The sequence below is a fragment of the Ipomoea triloba genome, chromosome 12, assembly GCF_003576645.1.
Source record: "Ipomoea triloba cultivar NCNSP0323 chromosome 12, ASM357664v1".
NCBI lineage: Eukaryota > Viridiplantae > Streptophyta > Magnoliopsida > Solanales > Convolvulaceae > Ipomoea > Ipomoea triloba.
The window spans coordinates 11469304-11487759 of NC_044927.1; the positions used below are offsets into that span (position 1 = coordinate 11469304).

At 37.1% G+C, this 18456-nt stretch overlaps 2 protein-coding genes across 2 annotated transcripts; one reads left to right on the top strand and one right to left on the bottom strand.

Annotated features, from left to right (window-relative positions):
* Nucleotides 1–3319: 3319 nt before the first annotated feature.
* LOC115999015 (ER lumen protein-retaining receptor erd-2.2-like) lies at nt 3320–7809 on the top strand. The gene is made up of 6 exons (XM_031238733.1): nt 3320–3699; nt 5758–5957; nt 6265–6405; nt 6519–6599; nt 7178–7302; nt 7395–7809. The coding sequence occupies exons 1-6, from the start codon at nt 3477–3479 to the stop codon at nt 7441–7443; spliced, it is 819 nt and encodes a 272-aa protein (XP_031094593.1). The 5' UTR covers nt 3320–3476; the 3' UTR covers nt 7444–7809.
* Nucleotides 7810–7963: 154 nt separating this feature from the next.
* On the bottom strand, nt 7964–11136 carry LOC115999016 (5'-methylthioadenosine/S-adenosylhomocysteine nucleosidase 2-like). Its single transcript, XM_031238734.1, has 8 exons — nt 10988–11136; nt 10828–10891; nt 10415–10506; nt 9690–9796; nt 9458–9532; nt 8971–9045; nt 8782–8874; nt 7964–8451 (listed from the first exon to the last, which is right to left on the bottom strand). The coding sequence occupies exons 1-8, from the start codon at nt 11088–11090 to the stop codon at nt 8254–8256; spliced, it is 807 nt and encodes a 268-aa protein (XP_031094594.1). The 5' UTR covers nt 11091–11136; the 3' UTR covers nt 7964–8253.
* Nucleotides 11137–18456: the final 7320 nt, after the last annotated feature.

Below are 18456 nucleotides of genomic sequence, written 5' to 3' on the forward strand. Positions count from 1 at the left end.
CGCAATAACTATTGGAGGGGGGAGGGGGGAGGGGGGGTTGGTAAACCCATGAGAAAGGTGAAGGAGTATGGTGGCCCAAGGAAGGGTTAAGGCATCATGGCTTACCTTGCCCAGTCGGCTCCTGGTCAACGGAAGGGGTTATTAGCCATACTCCCATGCCATGGCGTGGCTAGCAAGGGTCGAGCGCCCTCCCATCATGCTACTGGTGCCCTCACAAGCAATGTTGGAGATGTGGTGGGTTAAGGTGGCGTGAAGGGTAAAGGAGATGGGGGAGGGGATAAGGAAAGAAGGGATGAGGTAGTGGAGGTGTGGGATGAGTGCATGGGACATGTGGGTGGAGGAGGTGAAGAATAAATGGAGACCATACACTTAGTAGCAAAGAATGGGGGTCTTGGCAATATAAAAAGGGCATCATGTCTCCCTTTTAGATATCACTATCTGGATTTTGTATGACCTAGCTACCTTGGTGGTGTTTAGTCCCAACTTTCAACCCAAAGACTTGGGTTTTATTCCTAACAAGTCCAACATTATTCCTAACTCATCATTTGGACTTTATTATCCATTAATTATTTATTTATTATCAATTAATTATTTATGTCTTGTTTTCAAAAAAAAAATTATTTATGTCTTAGGTCATTATCTCGGGAACATTATTTCTAACTCATCATTTGGACTTTATTATCCATTAATTATTTATTTATTATCAATTAATTATTTATGTCTTAGGTCATTATCTCGGGATATTGAATATACTCTGTTAGGCCATGCTCTATGTGATATTACTATTATTTCCTACACTCATTCCGTATATTCCTACTCGATTTATTAGGTCATGCTTTATGCGATATTACTATTATTTCCTACATTCCATTTTGTATATTCCTACTCGATTTATGATGGACTCGAGTGCCATAAGACCATCATATGTCAATCAATTATATATAAAAACATAATAAGTCTCAATTCAGGTTATATCTTTGATTTATGTTCGTTTTCTAATACATTATGCTATAAAAATTATACTATACAATTTTTTGGACAAAATACCGTTATAGTGTACACATTCCTAATCCCCCAATCAAACAAACAGGTTTCCAAGACTTTAGCAACAGACTCACCCTTATGTGATGTAATAGGGACAAAAGAATCAATCTTCTTATGAAGCTTCCACTCTTCATCTATATATAAAGTGAGCAGTCACTACCATGTAGTTAATTCTCTGAATATAAGTCCAAGAATCAGTTGCAATACAGACTCTTTGAGTGTTTCCCTTAAAAATATATTTCAACTTGAGCCTTTCCTCTTCATAAATCAGATTGATGTCCTTACTAATTGTCCATCTAGATGAAATCTTAAACCTAGAACAAGCCACCAGAATGAACTTCCTAAACCCTGGACCATCCACAAATCTAAAAGGTAATTCATCTATTATAATCATGTCAACCAAGTCCCTTCTAATAGCTTCTTGGTCAAAGACCAAGTTCCTAACTCACCAACAGTAGCAGGAGATGCATAAGAATTAGTTACAGCTTGAAAGGTCAGAAGTGACTGTCTAGTGTCTTTAGAGTGTGAGTTTTTTAAGACAGCTAATCATGTGGTTTCTCAAGGATGAAGTACCATGTTTTTTGGATTCACATTGATATATTTTAACACAATATATACACTTGGCTTTGACAGTAACACCAGTACTATCAGAAATTTTCGGAAAATGATCCCAAACTCTTGATCTGGAATCAACTATCTTCCTTTTCTTCCCAGGAACTGTAGCAGTAGGTTGCACATTCTGTTGATTATTTGTGTCAACAATCTGGGCTTCCACCACTGTAGGTCCATCAACTGAAGAGTTGGAAGGTTGACTACTAGACTCTATGATATTTTCCATCTAAGAAATGGAATAATATCAATAAAGTGGGAAACATAATGTAGAATATCATATAGTCACACATGAGTACATGACACATTCTGACATTCACAAAGAACTAGAGACATTCAGAATCAGGAAGAAAGACACTTCAAAGTTCATCATTTTTCATTTTTTCTAAATTTCATAATTGGGGATTAATGGTCATACATCCATTAACTTGTAGAGAAATAAACATACAGTGATATAATCACAATATCACAGTAATAACTCACACAAATCCAGAATCAAAAAATTGTGAACTTGTATAATTCATCATTTTACTGGATTTCAACCCTTGGGACTTACAAAGTTGTACAGTGTACACTGCTTTCACCATTTTCACATTTATAATCCAAGTATCCAACACAAAAATAACACAAAGAAATCCAGTAATTAGGAACTTCTACAGTTCATCATTTTACTGGATTTCACCAACAAGCCACACCAATTTATACTGGATATAAAATATAATCAGAAAGTATAAATTAGAGCTTGACGGCCTCCACAAAAATAGAAACAGTATGACAACATCAAGTCATCATTCATAAAAAATATTTCATAAATTAGGGGCTTAGCCGCTTAGGGGCTAGGGCTTCCACAAAAATAGAAATACTATAGCAACAATGCAACATCAAGTCATCATTCATCAATAATATTTCATAAATTAGTGGCTTAGGGAGTTAGAGACTTAGGACTTCTACGAAAAACAATTTACAAACCAACAAGTAAGCAAACATCAATAATATTCCATTTTTCAACAAATTATCGCACCAACCAACAAATAATCGCACATTCACAAATTAAAAATCAAAACAGTAAAAAGTTAGGGTTTGTGCTTTACTTGGACACAGAGACTCGAATCCATAACCTTTGGCACGCCTCTAATACCAAATTGAAACATGTATTCCATCTCAACTAAAAGTCTAAGCTAATAATTAGATTGCACATTTATGTATATATATTATTTATGCTCAACAACCCTAATCATCACATATATACATAGCCTATGCGACGTCGTTTATATATGCATATAACCTAACCCTAAGCTATATTGGGTAATCGGACGGATCGGGGCCAAAAAATAAATACCCCACCCGAATAGCAAAAACCGACATAACTGGTTCTGGCAGTCGATTTTTTAGGAGTCGATTTGGATCGGGACGGATTGCACATTTGCACTGTTTCGTTGGATGGTTCGACCGGTTTCGTCGGGTTGGATGGGTAATGCTCACCCCTACCATCCATGGTATAAGTGAATTTTAGAAAATAAAATATTGTTTTTTTATTTATTTATGGAAACGTGGCATTTTTGTGATTGGTAGGAACACGTAAGCATTTGTTTGTTTGGTTTTTTTTTTCTTTGTAACCCTGTTACGGAGTACTTCGTAATTATTTTTATAGACTTAATCCAAAAAAAAAAAAAATTGAGAAAAATCAGTTTGGAGAGAGAAGTGGCGGAGCAAATTGAAGGGCTATAACCTTAAAACCCCTTTGAATTTCTAAAATTGGAACCCTAAAGACCTAAACACTGAAAATTAGGTAGTAAATCTGTGAGAAGAAGAGGCACAGCAGCATGAAGATGCCTCGGAGACCGATCCAAGCCGTAACGACATGGGTAAAGCGGCAACCGCCCAAGGTGAAGGCCTTCCTGGCCGTGATCACCGGCATGGCGGCGCTGGTGATGCTCCGAGCCATCGTCCACGATCACGACAACCTCTTCGTCGCTGCCGAGGCTGTTCACTCCATTGGAATCTGCGTCCTCATCTACAAGCTCATGAAGGAAAAAACTTGCGCTGGTAAGTTTACCTTTTTCGAATTGTTATCGAACGCCGGAAATTGGGAAAAAAATCGGTGCTTTAATGTAGTCTGTTAATCCTAAAAGGTGTCGATTTAATGAGGGAATCAACAGATTGGCTCTTTTCCTATCATCGATTACTATTGAGGATGAATTTAGGGGTTTATCTGAAAAAAAACGTGATTTTTATCTTTTTCATGTTGGTAATTCATTAGTTTCTGAGGTTTGATATTGGGTTCATCAGATTAAGTTATTGATGAAATCTAGGTTTTGTTTAAAAACATGGTCTTGGGAGCTGAGTAAAAATAAGAGTTACTACTGCTCAGTTCTGTGGTCTGATGACTTGGGTTTGTTGACTTTAGAATCTTCACTTCCAGGCTCCAGTAAAAGCCATATATAGTGATTGTTAGAATTTAGTTACAACTTACAAGTAAAATCTGTTGTTTGAATTGCTTTTGGCTGTAAAAACAAGTCATTGTTAATCTTAGTATCACTTTTTCATAGCTTTTTTGATGCTGGGGCTTTGAAACTTGGGGGAAATCACAGTCAAGAATAGAATTTATGCTATTTCCTTATAATGATTAGGGATAGTTTTAATTTTTCTATTTATAGATTTAATATTCAGCTAACTATGCTACACTTGCGGATCCTTTGCCAGCTTCACTCTCAGCATGTTCAAGCAGCTTAGGTTTATTCAAGGAAAATAACAGAAGTGCAATGATGTCGTATAACCTTATTTATCAGTCATCCTAATGGACAATTAACAGCTATAATCTCGAAGCCAAATCATGTCGTGTTTCCTAGGCTCCTAGCAGCACCTTCTTCTTATTCAGTTAATCATGACATATTCTTTTATGGTTCATAGTAAGATTAGGAGTAGCTTTTCTTTTAATAAAATCACATGTAGCCTTTAGCATAATCATCGAACAGTACACTACCCTAGGTTGTGGCTAGACCCATCCATGGTCTTTGTGTATAAATATAGGACATTGTACATGTTATTCTACATATAGTAATGTACAAAGCTTCTTTATTCTACATGTTATTAAAGCCCTAAACCCTAGTGTTCATAAAAAAATTGGAAATTTTTTGAAACCCTAGGCTTTTTTTGGCAAAATAATCTCTCTTAGTAGCCTCTTTAGCTTCAATCATTTTCCAGTTGTCATCTCAAAAAATTAACAACACTGCTTTGCTCAAAACCCCATTGCAACCTCACACCCGAATCGCCGCAACCCCTACCACGTGTTGTCGTGCACCACCTAAACAGTGTGGTCTTTGATTGGATCTTCACATTAATTTCCATTTTTGGTGATCACCAGTCAACACTACCCTCACCCGCATATTCCTCTCCCTCTAGCCACCCAGCCTGCAAGATTTGGTCACTTGTCTCCAACCAATGCACCCATGCTCTACCACTGTCTGTCTTTGCCTGTTTCTGGCAAGAGGCCCCATTGCCTTGGTGAATTTCCAGTCAGAAGGATTATGTATTCCATGTTTTCACTTGTGTATGCCTACTCATATTGCCAAGGCAAGGGAATGGCCATGCTAGATCTCTATATAAAGGTTGAATAGATGATTGATGTCTTTGAACTTGCAATCCTTCCATTTATTTCTAAAAGTAGATAGGAGGTATCAATGGGATCAATTCAAAAGCATTTTGTGGAATTTTAGTTGCACTTCTTTTGTAATAGTTTCAATTTAGTTACTGCATCTGGATCAGAGTTATAGGAACAAACAGAAGACATTTTGTAGAATTTTTCTTTTGAAGTGGTGGAAATATTTTAAAACTTTTTAAGGAAGAAATTAAGCTTAAAAATTTTCTCCTTTAGGTGGCATCACTCTTTTTTTTTTCGAAGTGATATTAATTTGATGTATGCCTTTAGAGAGAAAACATTGCAAAGATTGTGAACTGCTTGCATAAATAAATTTCACTTTTAGTTGAAAATGTGAATTTTTATGTATGTCTTTTATACAATTTTACCATGGTTCTTTTCTATCTTTCTCTCATTCTTATAGCTGGTCCAATATGCTTTGAATTGGGCACTTGAAATTATTGCAGGGCTTTCTCTCAAATCCCAGGAGCTGACGGCTATGTTTTTAGCTGTTAGACTGTATTGCAGCTTTGTCATGGAGTATGACATACACACTTTGCTTGACATGGCTACGCTGGCTACAACTTTGTGGGTTATTTATATGATTCGTTTTAATCTAAAATCGAGTTACATGGAGGACAAAGACAATTTCGCAATGTATTATGTGGTGAGCGTCTTGTTAAATCCTGTAAAGAAGTATGATATTACTATCAATATGTCCTTTCATTGGACTAAAAATAGGAAGACAATTTTGATTGCATTGAATGGAAAGAATCTTTTTTGAACATATTTACATCAATAGTGGGATCTTAAAAAAGGTTTTATTGACATGCTCCAAACATACTTGTGTTCTACAAGCATCTATTCTAATTCTTTCTTCTTTGTCATGGCTTGTGATTCTGCAATATTTGTTTTCTATTTTAATTGTATAGTTACAGGCACAAGTTACTGTTGACAACTTGGCTTCTTTGCAGGTGGTTCCATGTGCTGTTTTAGCTTTCTTAATTCACCCAACTACATCGCATCATATTGTAAACAGGATCTTCTGGGCTTTCTGTGTATACTTGGAGGCAGTTTCGGTGCTACCTCAACTCCGTGTCATGCAGAACACTAAGGCATTAGTTCTTGTTCTCCCACATCACCCTTTGCTTTTTGGGCTGGGGGGAAGGTGAGAGTTGTATTGGAGCTTGTGCATGGACTGATGATTTTTATATTTGTTTTTCCTCAGATTGTTGAACCATTTACAGCACATTATGTATTTGCACTGGGTGTTGCGAGATTCTTAAGCTGTGCTCACTGGGTTCTACAGGTTTGACTTCTAAACTTGATTGTATTGCTGTTTATATTAGGCAACGATCATCTAACTTTTATCTTATGTGCTTTTTATTATTCAAATTTGCTTTAGGCCTTTTTTTTTATTTTTTATTTTTAAATGTAAACTGTTGAATATCCTACTAATTGGAGAAATAGGAAACACAGAGAAAGGAAAATAGAGAATATGTTTGCCTTTACATTTGGGGAAAAAAAACAAAGAATGGAGAATGGAAATTTAGAAAAATGAAGTAAATACAGCTTTAAATTTTGTGTACCTGAGTTTTATTTCTGTACTCACAAGTCCTTGTTTGGCCTAGCTAAAGTTTATTGAAATGGAGACTTTTCTAGAAACTCTCAACTATGAAGCTTTTTGAAATATATGTTTTGATCTCATATTTGGCTTTAAAAATTTTATCCCTTTTAAGTGTTTGACCCAGCTTTTATTTTTTGGTGTAGATAAGATATAATGCACTTTAGGCCAAAAAAACTAAATCCAACTTGTCTAAATAGCAATTCTCAAAGACTAAGTTATGTGTTTAGGAGAGCTAACACGTTGCTGCATTTCTTTCACAGGTTTTGGATAGTCGCGGCCATCTCCTAGTGGCATTGGGTCATGGTCTATGGCCTTCTATGGTTCTGATATCTGAAATTGTGCAAACTTTCATCTTGGCAGACTTTTGTTACTACTATGTGAAAAGGTTAAATAAACTCGTTCTTCCTTCCAGTATGGGAACAGATTACTTGTTTGTTTGATGAGAATGATTCATTGATTCTTGTTTTTCTCGTGCAGTGTTTTTGGAGGACAGCTGGTGTTGCGCCTTCCTTCGGGGGTAGTGTGAGTGCTGATTGCAACACACTCACACGCCTTTTGTTTTCTATATTCTTTTGTTCTCTATAGCGTTCCAGGGACAAAGTGGTCAAGTGGGTGGGAGTGGATGTAATTTGTAGTTGACAGTTGAAGCAAACGTGATTATTATCCCAAATGAGTTGACCTTGGAGAAATCTCAATGTTTTGTGAACACTAACTTACGATCTGAGAATATGTATTTCATCGATGTTTTATCCCCTCCCTAATGTCTAAGCAAGCTCTAATGCTGCTGCGCCATGGGTTGTTTATCTTCTTCTCCAACTTGTGCTCATTTCTACCTTTTCTTTTCAATTTCCACACTTGAACATGATGAATATAGAACCCTTTCTTTCTTTAAGTTTCATGTCGTGCTTCATCACAAACCTAGATGATGTTACCTAGATGAATATCAATTTGTACATTGAGAACCGAACCCCTTGTTTCCCTAGTGTAAGCAACATTTTGTAAGGGGTTTTTTGAAACTGTGTTGTATGACAGACGACGATGACACATTGAAATTAAAGAAATCAAATTGAATTGAATGACGGACGTCTCAATTCCATTCGGTTTTACATGCTAATTTAGTTGGAGACTGTTGGTAACCTTTAAAAAAGGTAACCTATCAGCTAACAGCCATTTACCAAACAGGGCCTATAGTTACCTTTTGTTTTCCCTATTAACTAAAGGAAACAACAAAATCTTTTACATTTGTGTGACTGTCTGTCTGTCGGGCAGTAGCACACAGGCCATTTCCGGAAGAATGAGATGTGAGTAGTAAGTTAAAGCAAGCAAGCAGCATGTATCAAAGTTGAGGCAGAGATTTGCCGTTTATGAAATCAACAACTCGACTTGCTGCTTCATCCAGAGCAGCGGTTACTGCTGCTAAATTTTCCAAGAATTCTTCCGATGTTGGCCTATCACCATCCACTATATCAGTCACACCTTTCAAATAAATTGCAGGAACTTTCAAAAGATCCGCCACATAAGCTACCGCTGCTCCCTGCAAGCCATCAAACCACCAACCTCAAACCAACTCCCCAACTCTTTACCTAATATTATTCTACTGCTTAGCTTCTTCCTAAAACTTGATGATTCTTTTTCTTTGGCCCCAATACCATTCCATACCATAGATTCTTCTTTAACTAAAGATTTAATGATACAGCAGCATATTACCACCAAACTTCACTTCCTACATCCCAATTATCATTGTATTTGGAAAGCACAAGTAAAAGGCTAAAGAAATAGGCAAGTCTGTACTTTTTAGTTGGGCGGGCAAAGACCACTGTGTATAAATAAATCACAGTGGAGGAGTTGATCGAAAGAAGATTACCTCCATGTCTTTTACAGTTGCATCATTCGCAATGATACATGATTCATCAACTGGTGCCATATCTAGAGAATCACCAGTGGACAGTTTACCAACCTGAAACATCCACACATGAACTTGAAGAAGATTTTTACTTTTTATCTTCAATCGTTCCATATATATGGGCATATGGCCAAACAATAATCACCTTACCTTCATATTTAACTCCTGCAGGAGATTGGGAGTCACAAAAGCCTGACGCAAGCCAACTCCATATAAATCAAATGCCTGCAGGAATGACAAGCTAGGATCAGATATAGACTTAATCACGTCATGGCTGAAACACACAGAATATACTCAACCAAAAGCTGCAGGTAGAGGTTGGTCCTCTCTAGGACAATTTTGTGTGATATCCCTCGTCTCATGAATGAAAAACTTGCAATCTCACCATCAGCACAGAAGCTATATTTATTAAAAACACACAACTTACTGCAAAAGACTGGCATCATGCAAGGTCCAATAAAGAAGATGCACAAGGTTGGCATAGACCAAGCTCAATGTATGAAATAGCTATACTCCTTATTTATGAAAAATATAGTAAAATAAAGATTCTGGCTGCAGCATAAAATATGAACATAAATACTTCCTTCACAGGTGCCAAGTAGGTAATAGGAAAACCCAGCATAGAGTGTGAAGTTACCGGTATGGGTATTCTTCTATCATGGAATGTAACATGTGAGACAAGAAACACATCTCCTATGGAAGCTCCTTTTGCCTGAAAATGTCTAAAAATCATTAACAAATACACATAAACATTAATATTTATAAGGAAAATTGTAAACTGTCTGGATAGTGATTTTAAAAATATCATCAGAGAGAGAGGGGAGCTACAGTTTTCTAAGACAATACCCATATAGGGACACAAACTTTACCTTAAATCCACCAGCTGTTCCAGCATTTATTATGAGGTCTGGCTGTAATGCTTGGATAGAAGCATATGTCAGAAGAGCTGCAGAAACTGTTCCTACATTTTCAACCCCTGACAAAAGTGATTGTTCAGAAGATTAGTACCAGTAATACAGCTGCAAGAGAAACTCTGCACTGAATATGGGATAAAGGAAGGCTGAGATCACCAACAGCCTAGTGTTTTGCATAATTCATGATTCAGATTAGACTAACTAACAATGGTTATGGTTCTGTGCAATGACACCATACAAACTTTCACCATAGTCACTATCAATGTTATGGAAGAAAGATTGACTTTTGCCAAACAACAGCTCCATATCCTATGATCACATTTGGCATGCTTGTAGAGTCGTATGTGCATTTTTGTTGAATATTATGTTCTGAAATCTATAGAAGTGACCAGAAAAGAAATATGTAGACATCAGATATTGCCAGACAAAAACAAGCACGCACATCATCCATCAAATGACAGGAGAATTACTGCATATATTCCTCTCATCAATAGAAAGTTCAAAGAGGCAACACATGGTTTCACAGTTTCACAAACTCAACTTGAGTCAACCTTCTGATAGAGGATCGGTTACCTTCCAAACAAAGTGCAGTACAGATTTATAAGTAATCTAAAGCAGAGAACTCAGGTAACAAAAACGCAACCAGCAAGTGGACAGAAATTGGGAAAAAGACTACCTACCCAAAATGGGGTCTTTTCCAGGGCAGACAATACTAATGTTCAGATCCTTATAGTTTCCATAATACCGCACCCAAGGTACCCCCTTTAGAAACCTGCATGATTATACAGTAATGGAAGCAGGAAAAAGGAAACAATCTTTAGTAGTAATAATTTGTTCACTTTCCTGAAAAGAAGTCAAGAATTTTTTTTTTAGGTCGGGGAAGTAAAAGATACTGAGAAGAGATATTTTGAACTATATAACAACCTACATCATTGATTAAACATAACTGGTTTCATTTTTACAATAATGGCTATCAATATGACCGCGGAATGCATATAAATATCCAACTTCCTGTACACCATTTATAGTCTCGATATACAAATTAGCAAAAAAAAAAAAAAACAGTAAAATGGTATGAGGAAAGTAAATGTACATGGAATCGACATCCTCGGTGAGTTGGAGCCTGTTCACGAGAGGTTGCGCCTCCTTTTGCATAGCTGCGCAGCATTCACACCACCATCGCTTATAACTATCACATCGTGTATATACACACACACATGCATAAATATGCGGAGAGAGAATAAAGGGAATACCAATGATGAAGACGACGGTGGAGATAGGAAGGTTATCGGCCGAAGACGCGGCGGCGACGGAATCCTCCTTGATTTCTCCAGAATGTTCCTCCGGGGGCGCCATTTCTCCTCCTCTTCTTCTTCTTCTTCTTCTATTTTATTTTCTACACTGAATTGTCAAAGTATAATGACTAAGAAGGAATACTGAGCAAGGGAAAACATTAGGATATTCAAGACGCACCAAAAATGTTGTTATTCTTATTCTTATTTGTCACGGAGTATTTGTTAACTTTAGAATTGAATAGGTATGAATGAACTCTCTAAAAGTCAAAAGTATAATTTGATAGTCTATACTAAGGGTAGTGCATTTAGAAACTCGAAAAATGATTTCTGAAATCATTTTTTTGACAAACAAAATAAATTTTCATTACTCATCTAGATTGTTCACAGAAACACACTCAGAAAAGAAACGAGGAAGAGAGTCTAAGTACTCTACGATACCCTTCCCTTGATTACACAGAGCATGACGAGCTAAATTGTGGGCTAAAAAGTTAGCATTTCACTTTACAAACGTAAACGTGACACACTCTAACTGCTCCAGGTAAAGACGAATTTCATCAACAAGTGCACCGAACGGAGTACAAATATTCCCACCCTTTCGAATTTTTTGTGTTTGGTTAGAGTGAAAGTCAATGAAAAATAGGGTGCATTTGTCGATGAGGAGGGTGGGACACATGGTTCTCCAAATAAGGACTTTCATGGTTGCTTAACAAAAAGAGGAAAAGAGCCTAAGGGTTAGGCTCATTCATCTTGGAATGAGCCTTACTCTTAGGCTCAATGTAATTTTGAATTATTATTAATAAAGAACAGTAAATAAAGTAGGTGTTACTGCTCCAAGTATTTATTATACACAAGAGTTAATTACCGATTTGGTCCCTCGACTATGAACATTTCACCACTTTGGTCCTTGACTTTCAAAATTGTCCAATTGCGTCCTCGACTATGCAAACGTTAACCAAAATGGTCCTCAGTTTGTTTTTCCGTCTATTTTCAAGGGTAAAATAGGAAACTCATATCAGCAGTCATCTTCTTCCTTAATATTAGGCTAGGATCTGTCTACCTCTAAGAATAGGGATAATATTGGGCAAATGGGGGAGTCTCAGCCTCAAGAGGTGAGACTGGCGGCCAAAGAAATTCACAAACAGCCTCAGATGTTTGTGAAAATACTCTTCACTCACCTCCACACACTCCTCCATTGCGATCGAAGAGAGAGGTGCAGATAGGCAATATAGGCAGTAATCGGAGCTCCGAAGCTCGCTTCGTATACCTGCGTGGCTGAGAGGAACGACGCCTCTGCTCTTCGTACTGCAAGGTTCAAGAGCCTCTCGTTCGCGTCTTCTAATCTCTCCGGCAACAAACTCGTCTCGTTAGTTTCTCGGCGCTGTAGCCGTTCCGGAGGGAAATCGTCGGAGAGGCATAATGCTCCGATTATCGTTTCCCCTTCAATTTCGATCCATCTTCAGCCCATACAAACACCAAATTCAATATCTTCCCAGTCTCAGCTCTTTATCTCTGTGAATCTTAATGGGAAGTACTTTCCCAGATTCAATTAAAGTTGAGGAGCCCGACACGGCCTAGATTTGGAACGTTAATGTCATGGAGCAGAAGAAAGGGGAATCTACGGAGTTGAGAATTAATATGCTTTTTCTCGGTCGTGATGAGGCATTTCCGGGAGACGGAGGCCGTCGCGGCGATGGAAGTCAGATCGCTAGGGTTTGTTTGGATGTAGTTCTACCAGAACGCGACGGGGGGGATACAGCCCTTGGCGCCTCCGTCGTGCTTTCGGCGCCTCCCTCGCGCTTCTTAATCCGGTGCCGGCAGCTGCCACCGTGCGCTACCACTTTGTCGTGTCTTGACCTTTGTATGGAAAAAATCAAACTAGCTCAATGAAAATGAACACATGAGAAAGAACACCTGGGAAGGCAAAACTAATGAAATTACATTTCTATCCTCAGTTTTAACATCTAATAAACGGCTGTTTGGACCGAGGACCATTTCGAAAAAACATTGCATAGTCGAGGACGCAATTGGACAATTTTGAAAGTCAAGGACCAAAGTGGTGAAATGTTCATAGTCGAGGGACCAAATCGGTAATTAACTCTTATACACAACATAAAAGATCTAATTACCAAAACAAAGAACAAAAGTGCCATTTGTGGTCCCTAAACCCTTTCCGAATTCTCTAACAAAACAAAACGGCGATCTGTTGTGGTCCCTAACCCTTTCCGAACAAAAGTTGATTTGTGGTCCCAAATCTCCATCTCCTCCAACAAATACACTACAAGAAAAATCGCGAATCACAACGGAAAAATTCAGTCGCGAATGGGCCAAATTCCGTCGCGAATCCGATTTCTTCGTCTGGTAAAAACTATCAACCATGTTATTGTCTTCGGGTAAACCATCCTTAAACAATTGACAGAATGCATCAAAGCATTGCTCTGGTAGACGATATTTTGTCTTTATGTTTAGCAATCGAGCCACAACAGATAATTGTGTCAACTTTTCACAACCAGACCATAATTGTCTATCAGCAGCATCTAACATGTCGAAGAATTTTTTATCTTCTACATTTGGCTCCTCACCCACATTTCTTGCTATGAGATTTTGACCAGCAGCATCAAAAACCATTTGCTGATATGATTCCAACGATTCATTTTGCTCATTTAAATTCCAATTTGCATCAAACCCCATTGACGTTCTATTGCGTGACATTTCTCCATGTCTATTCCACTCAAAGTAATTTGGCATAGCTTCGGAGTCTCTTTCGTTAATGGACGGTCGTGTTCGAAGTTTTAGGGCTGAAGCGTGAACTCTCTATCGTGAATTTAGGGCTTAGATAAAATTTTCAAATTAAAAGTTTTAGGGCTGAAATTATTTATAAAAAAAAAAGTAATACGACGTCCTTTAAGAGTGGAGAGAAATAAAATTCACAGAATAAATCGCGACGGACGATATTCCGTCGCGACCAAACTAAGTTCAAAAATATATCCTTCTTTTTCACGACGGAACAAAAGCGGTCGACAATTGCATTACCTTTTCGCAACGGAACATAACTCTGTCGCCATTTCCGTCGCTATAAAGACGACGTAACTTAAACCCATCGCAAAATCCATCGCGAATATTTTGCCGCTAACATTTTGCGGGTTTTTTTCTCATTGCGCGAAATATAGCGACAGAATAAATTTCCGTCGCCATTTCCGTTGCGAATTGGCAAGGGAATCGATTCGATCGCCATATCCGTCGCCAATTCGCGATGGAATAATGTCCGTTGCGATTCGCGATTTTTCTTGTAGTGAAATCTATCTGTGGTCCCTGCTTAAGAGTGAGTGGCTAGCGGCGGCAGCGGCGATTTGGGTTGCCGGGCCGTGGACGGCGACTGGAGACGGGTGAGCGCCCATCTGTTGACGACTTGCGGCGGCGGTCGACGGCGAGTGGCGAGCGGGGCTGTTGACGGCGTGGGGCGGCGGTGCACTGTTCACGACGACGGTGGTTCACGGTTCACGGCAGGCAGCGGTGGTCCAAAGGTAGTTTTTTTACAAAGGAATCAATAAAAAAACACAACTTTTGGTTTTGTATTCATCAGATCTCAAATTTATGCTCGGCCAAATTGTTTGTTTTTGGGCTCTGTTTAACATTGATAACTGTGCTGAAATCATCTTGTTAAGTGTGTACTTAATTAGACATCTCTGCTAATTAATAACTGTGTTTCACGCTCACTCTTGCGTTGTAGGGATGATTATTTTGTTTAATTTTTAGCCGTAAATTTACTTGCATTTTAGCCCTATGATATGTGATTATGTGTTGATGAATGATAAACTGAATCGTTTTGCACTAATTAAATATTTATATTAGTGAGATATATGTGTTGATAAACTGACTGGTTTAGCATCAGATTTTGCCGTAGATAACTATTTAATTTAATAATTAGGGAATATTTAAATTAAATAAGTAGAACGATTTACTTGTAATTAAACAGTATTTAATTAAATTAGTTATTTATTAACGTATATAATAATTAGTAAAGATTAAAGTTTAAGCATTAGAATGATTTAATTGAAATTAAACAATATTCCATTCAATTAGTTATTTAAACTAATAATTAAGATAATTATTCAATATTTTAGTTTAATTAGTTATTTATTTAATTTAAATGATTTTAATGTGAATATAATATTTCGAATGAAGATTAATTAATATTTTAGTTATTTAATATTTTAATTAAAAAGATTTAATAGTCCGAACGAAGATTAATTTATATTTTAATTAAACAAGATTTAATTTATTTAGTTATTTATTAAAATATATAATAATTATTAAAGATTTAAATTTATGCATTAGAATGATTTAATTGTAATTAAACAATATTCAATTGAATTAGTTATTTAAACTAATAATTAAGAATTTAATTATACAATATTTTAGTTTAATTAGTTAGTTATTTAATTTAAATGATTTTAATGAGAATATAATATTTCGAATGAAGATTAATTAATATTTTAGTTATTTAATATTTTAATTAAACAATATTTAATAGTTCGAACGATTAATTTATATTTTAATTAAACAATATTTAATTTTTTTTAGTTATTCACTAAAGAATATAATAATTAGTAGAAAACCTAAAAGTTAAGTTTGTTCCTAACAATTAGGATTATTAAGTGTACAACTGTCTCTAATTTGCAATTTAGAATCGCATGATTGATGTGTGATTTATTAATTAGAATAAGTGAATATAATATTTTAGTTATCTTTGGGTACACGAAGGTTATTGCATCCCGGACCGATGGATCCCTCGGTCCTAACATTTCAGCAGAGGCATCGGTCCAGATTCATATGGACGAACCGAGATTTTGATGCACATATTAAACCGTGCCGTTACGATGTCCAAACAATAGTACCCATCGATGAAAGGATGATACATTACTTGCGTCTGGCTGGGTTATACGGCGTATCATATCTCGAACAAATAAGGTTGGACCATTCATTGATCGCTGCGTTGATTAAGCGGTGGCGGCCTGAGGTTCACGCTTTTCACCTACCGTTTGGGGAGGTAGGTATAATACTTCAAGATGTTGAAGTGTTATTTGGCCTTAAGGTGGACGACCTTGCTGTTACAGGACGTCTTAAACGTTCTATCCCAAAATGGAAAGAATTGTGTAAGAGTTTGTTGGGATTAACTCCCTTAGATAAATTCCCGACGGAGTCAAAAATAAATTCTACTGCAATTTCACAAGTTCCACAACTAACCGCGAATAGCGCAAATGAAGATGTCCAAGTTGCTACGCGGTTTCAGTTGATGCATTTGTTAGGAGGATTTCTTTTTCCTGAATCTAGTAATATGTGGGCACATTTTTCCTTCTAGCATTTTATTGAAGATTTTGAGGCTTGTGGCCAGTACAACTAGGGATCAGCTGTGTTAACATATCTGTATCGGGGGTTGTGCAAAGAAGCTGACCACAATACTTCCAAATTCGATGGTTGTATGGTGCTGCTCTAACTTTGGGCATGGGAGAGACTCCCTTTCCTTAGGCCAGAGTGCATTATACCGCAACACAACTTTCGTGGTTTACCAGCTGGTGTCAGGTTAGTTGTAATATTTTAAATTTTATTTTAAAAGAATGGAATTCACTTGGTGTTTAAGTACTTATGAGTTGTTCTTACAAATATAGGTGGGTATGTCCACATTTCTGGGGTGATGTGCCCAATCACGTGATTCGTACATATTACGATCAATTGGATCGCGTTAACCAGCAGATGGTACGTTCGTGTAATGTTTGTATATGTAATTATTTATATAATCATAGGTTCGAGCCTTAATCATAAAATGTATTGATGTATTTTGCAGTTTGTGTTCGAGCCATATACTGCCTTTTTTCCTGAATTGCCTGACTACTGCACTACTGGTCAAGCGATTTGGCCAGCTCGTGTTCCTTTGATATTTTTTTTATATCATCGAGAACTACTATCCTGATCGGTTCTGCATGCAATTCGACTGCTTACAAGATATCCCAATTGAAGTCCAGTATAATGAGGCACTACACGCGTTTAACGGTCGATCTGGCAATTTCGATTTGGCTGAAAAACACGCTGGACATATGTTTTACTGGACACAACGTGAAGGTTCCATCATAGCAATAGATAGGGTGAACAATCCTGTTGCAACTAATGCATATCGGGTATGGTACCATACCCATGGTAGGCTTTTCATTGGCAACCCTGAACACCGATAAGATCAGGGTTATGTCCAATGTGGTGCGTCATTAAATGATGTGGTTAGTATGTTCAATAATGGCTTAAAGTTTATTTTTTTTATAACGGTGATTAGTAATGGTGAAATGATAAATATGTTATGTGATGATATGTTGTATATTTCATGCAGATGCACTTCCTCCGTGATTTGCATATAAGTGCCAGAGAGATTCCTGTTGACGGGGAGCAAGCTCTTCAAAAACTTCAGGAAATACATGTTAGCACACGCGAGCATTTAGTGTGTGCTGGATATGGATACTTTGTGAACGTCCCTCCCCCCATGTATTCAATGATGCACTGTTTGATGTGCCAGAGGTGCAAGCTCGACGTCCAAATGTGCGACGACAAAGAGAGAACGTGCAAGGCCAACCCGAGCGTGGTGGTAGGCGTATGCGTGCGGTCAACCAGGCGGAGCAGGCTGAGGCAAACCAACACCGGCAGCGGACGATGATGATGGCGGGTTTGAGGATGTGAATGCACTCGCCCTTGTGCCCGTTCAATACCGAGCCTAGGGGTTGGCGGTTCGGTTCGATTTTACCGAACCGAAAGAAGCGATTGGTACTTATTGTAGAAAAATCAAACGGTTTGATTCGGTTCGGTTCAGTTTTTTACCGAACCGAACCAAAAACCGTTCATTTTTTTTGAATATATATATATAATAAATATTAAATAATCTCTTATTATAATAAAGATAGGGGATTTGGCCTCTAATATGGCTGCATTTTCCCGCCCAAGAGTTTTACATTTTATTTTGGTATTTTCTTATTGTGCTATTTTTCAGGCTGTAGTTTTAATCTAAAAAATAAAACAACGTAAAATATGGGCAAGGAGATTTGTGTTTCCAAAGTCTGGGTTTGATCAAACGTCTAATTTGAATTGTAACTATTTCCCATCCATTATCATCATTACTAATTGTTTGAAATCTTAATTCTAACTGGTTGAAAATTTGTTTTGAATTTATTTCTGTATTCTAATCATTCATATTAAGTAGGACTGTAATTTTAATTGTTATTTCTTTATCTCTAAATGAATTATAATTGGTCTATTAATTTTTTTTTTTTTTTTGCATTTAATGTTTTTCTTGGAAATCAATTTTTGCTGTTTAATCCTATTTAGGTTAGCGTCAGTAGCCACTGCGTGATGATTGTTTTCATCTTATCTATGCTACTTTTTTGGTATAT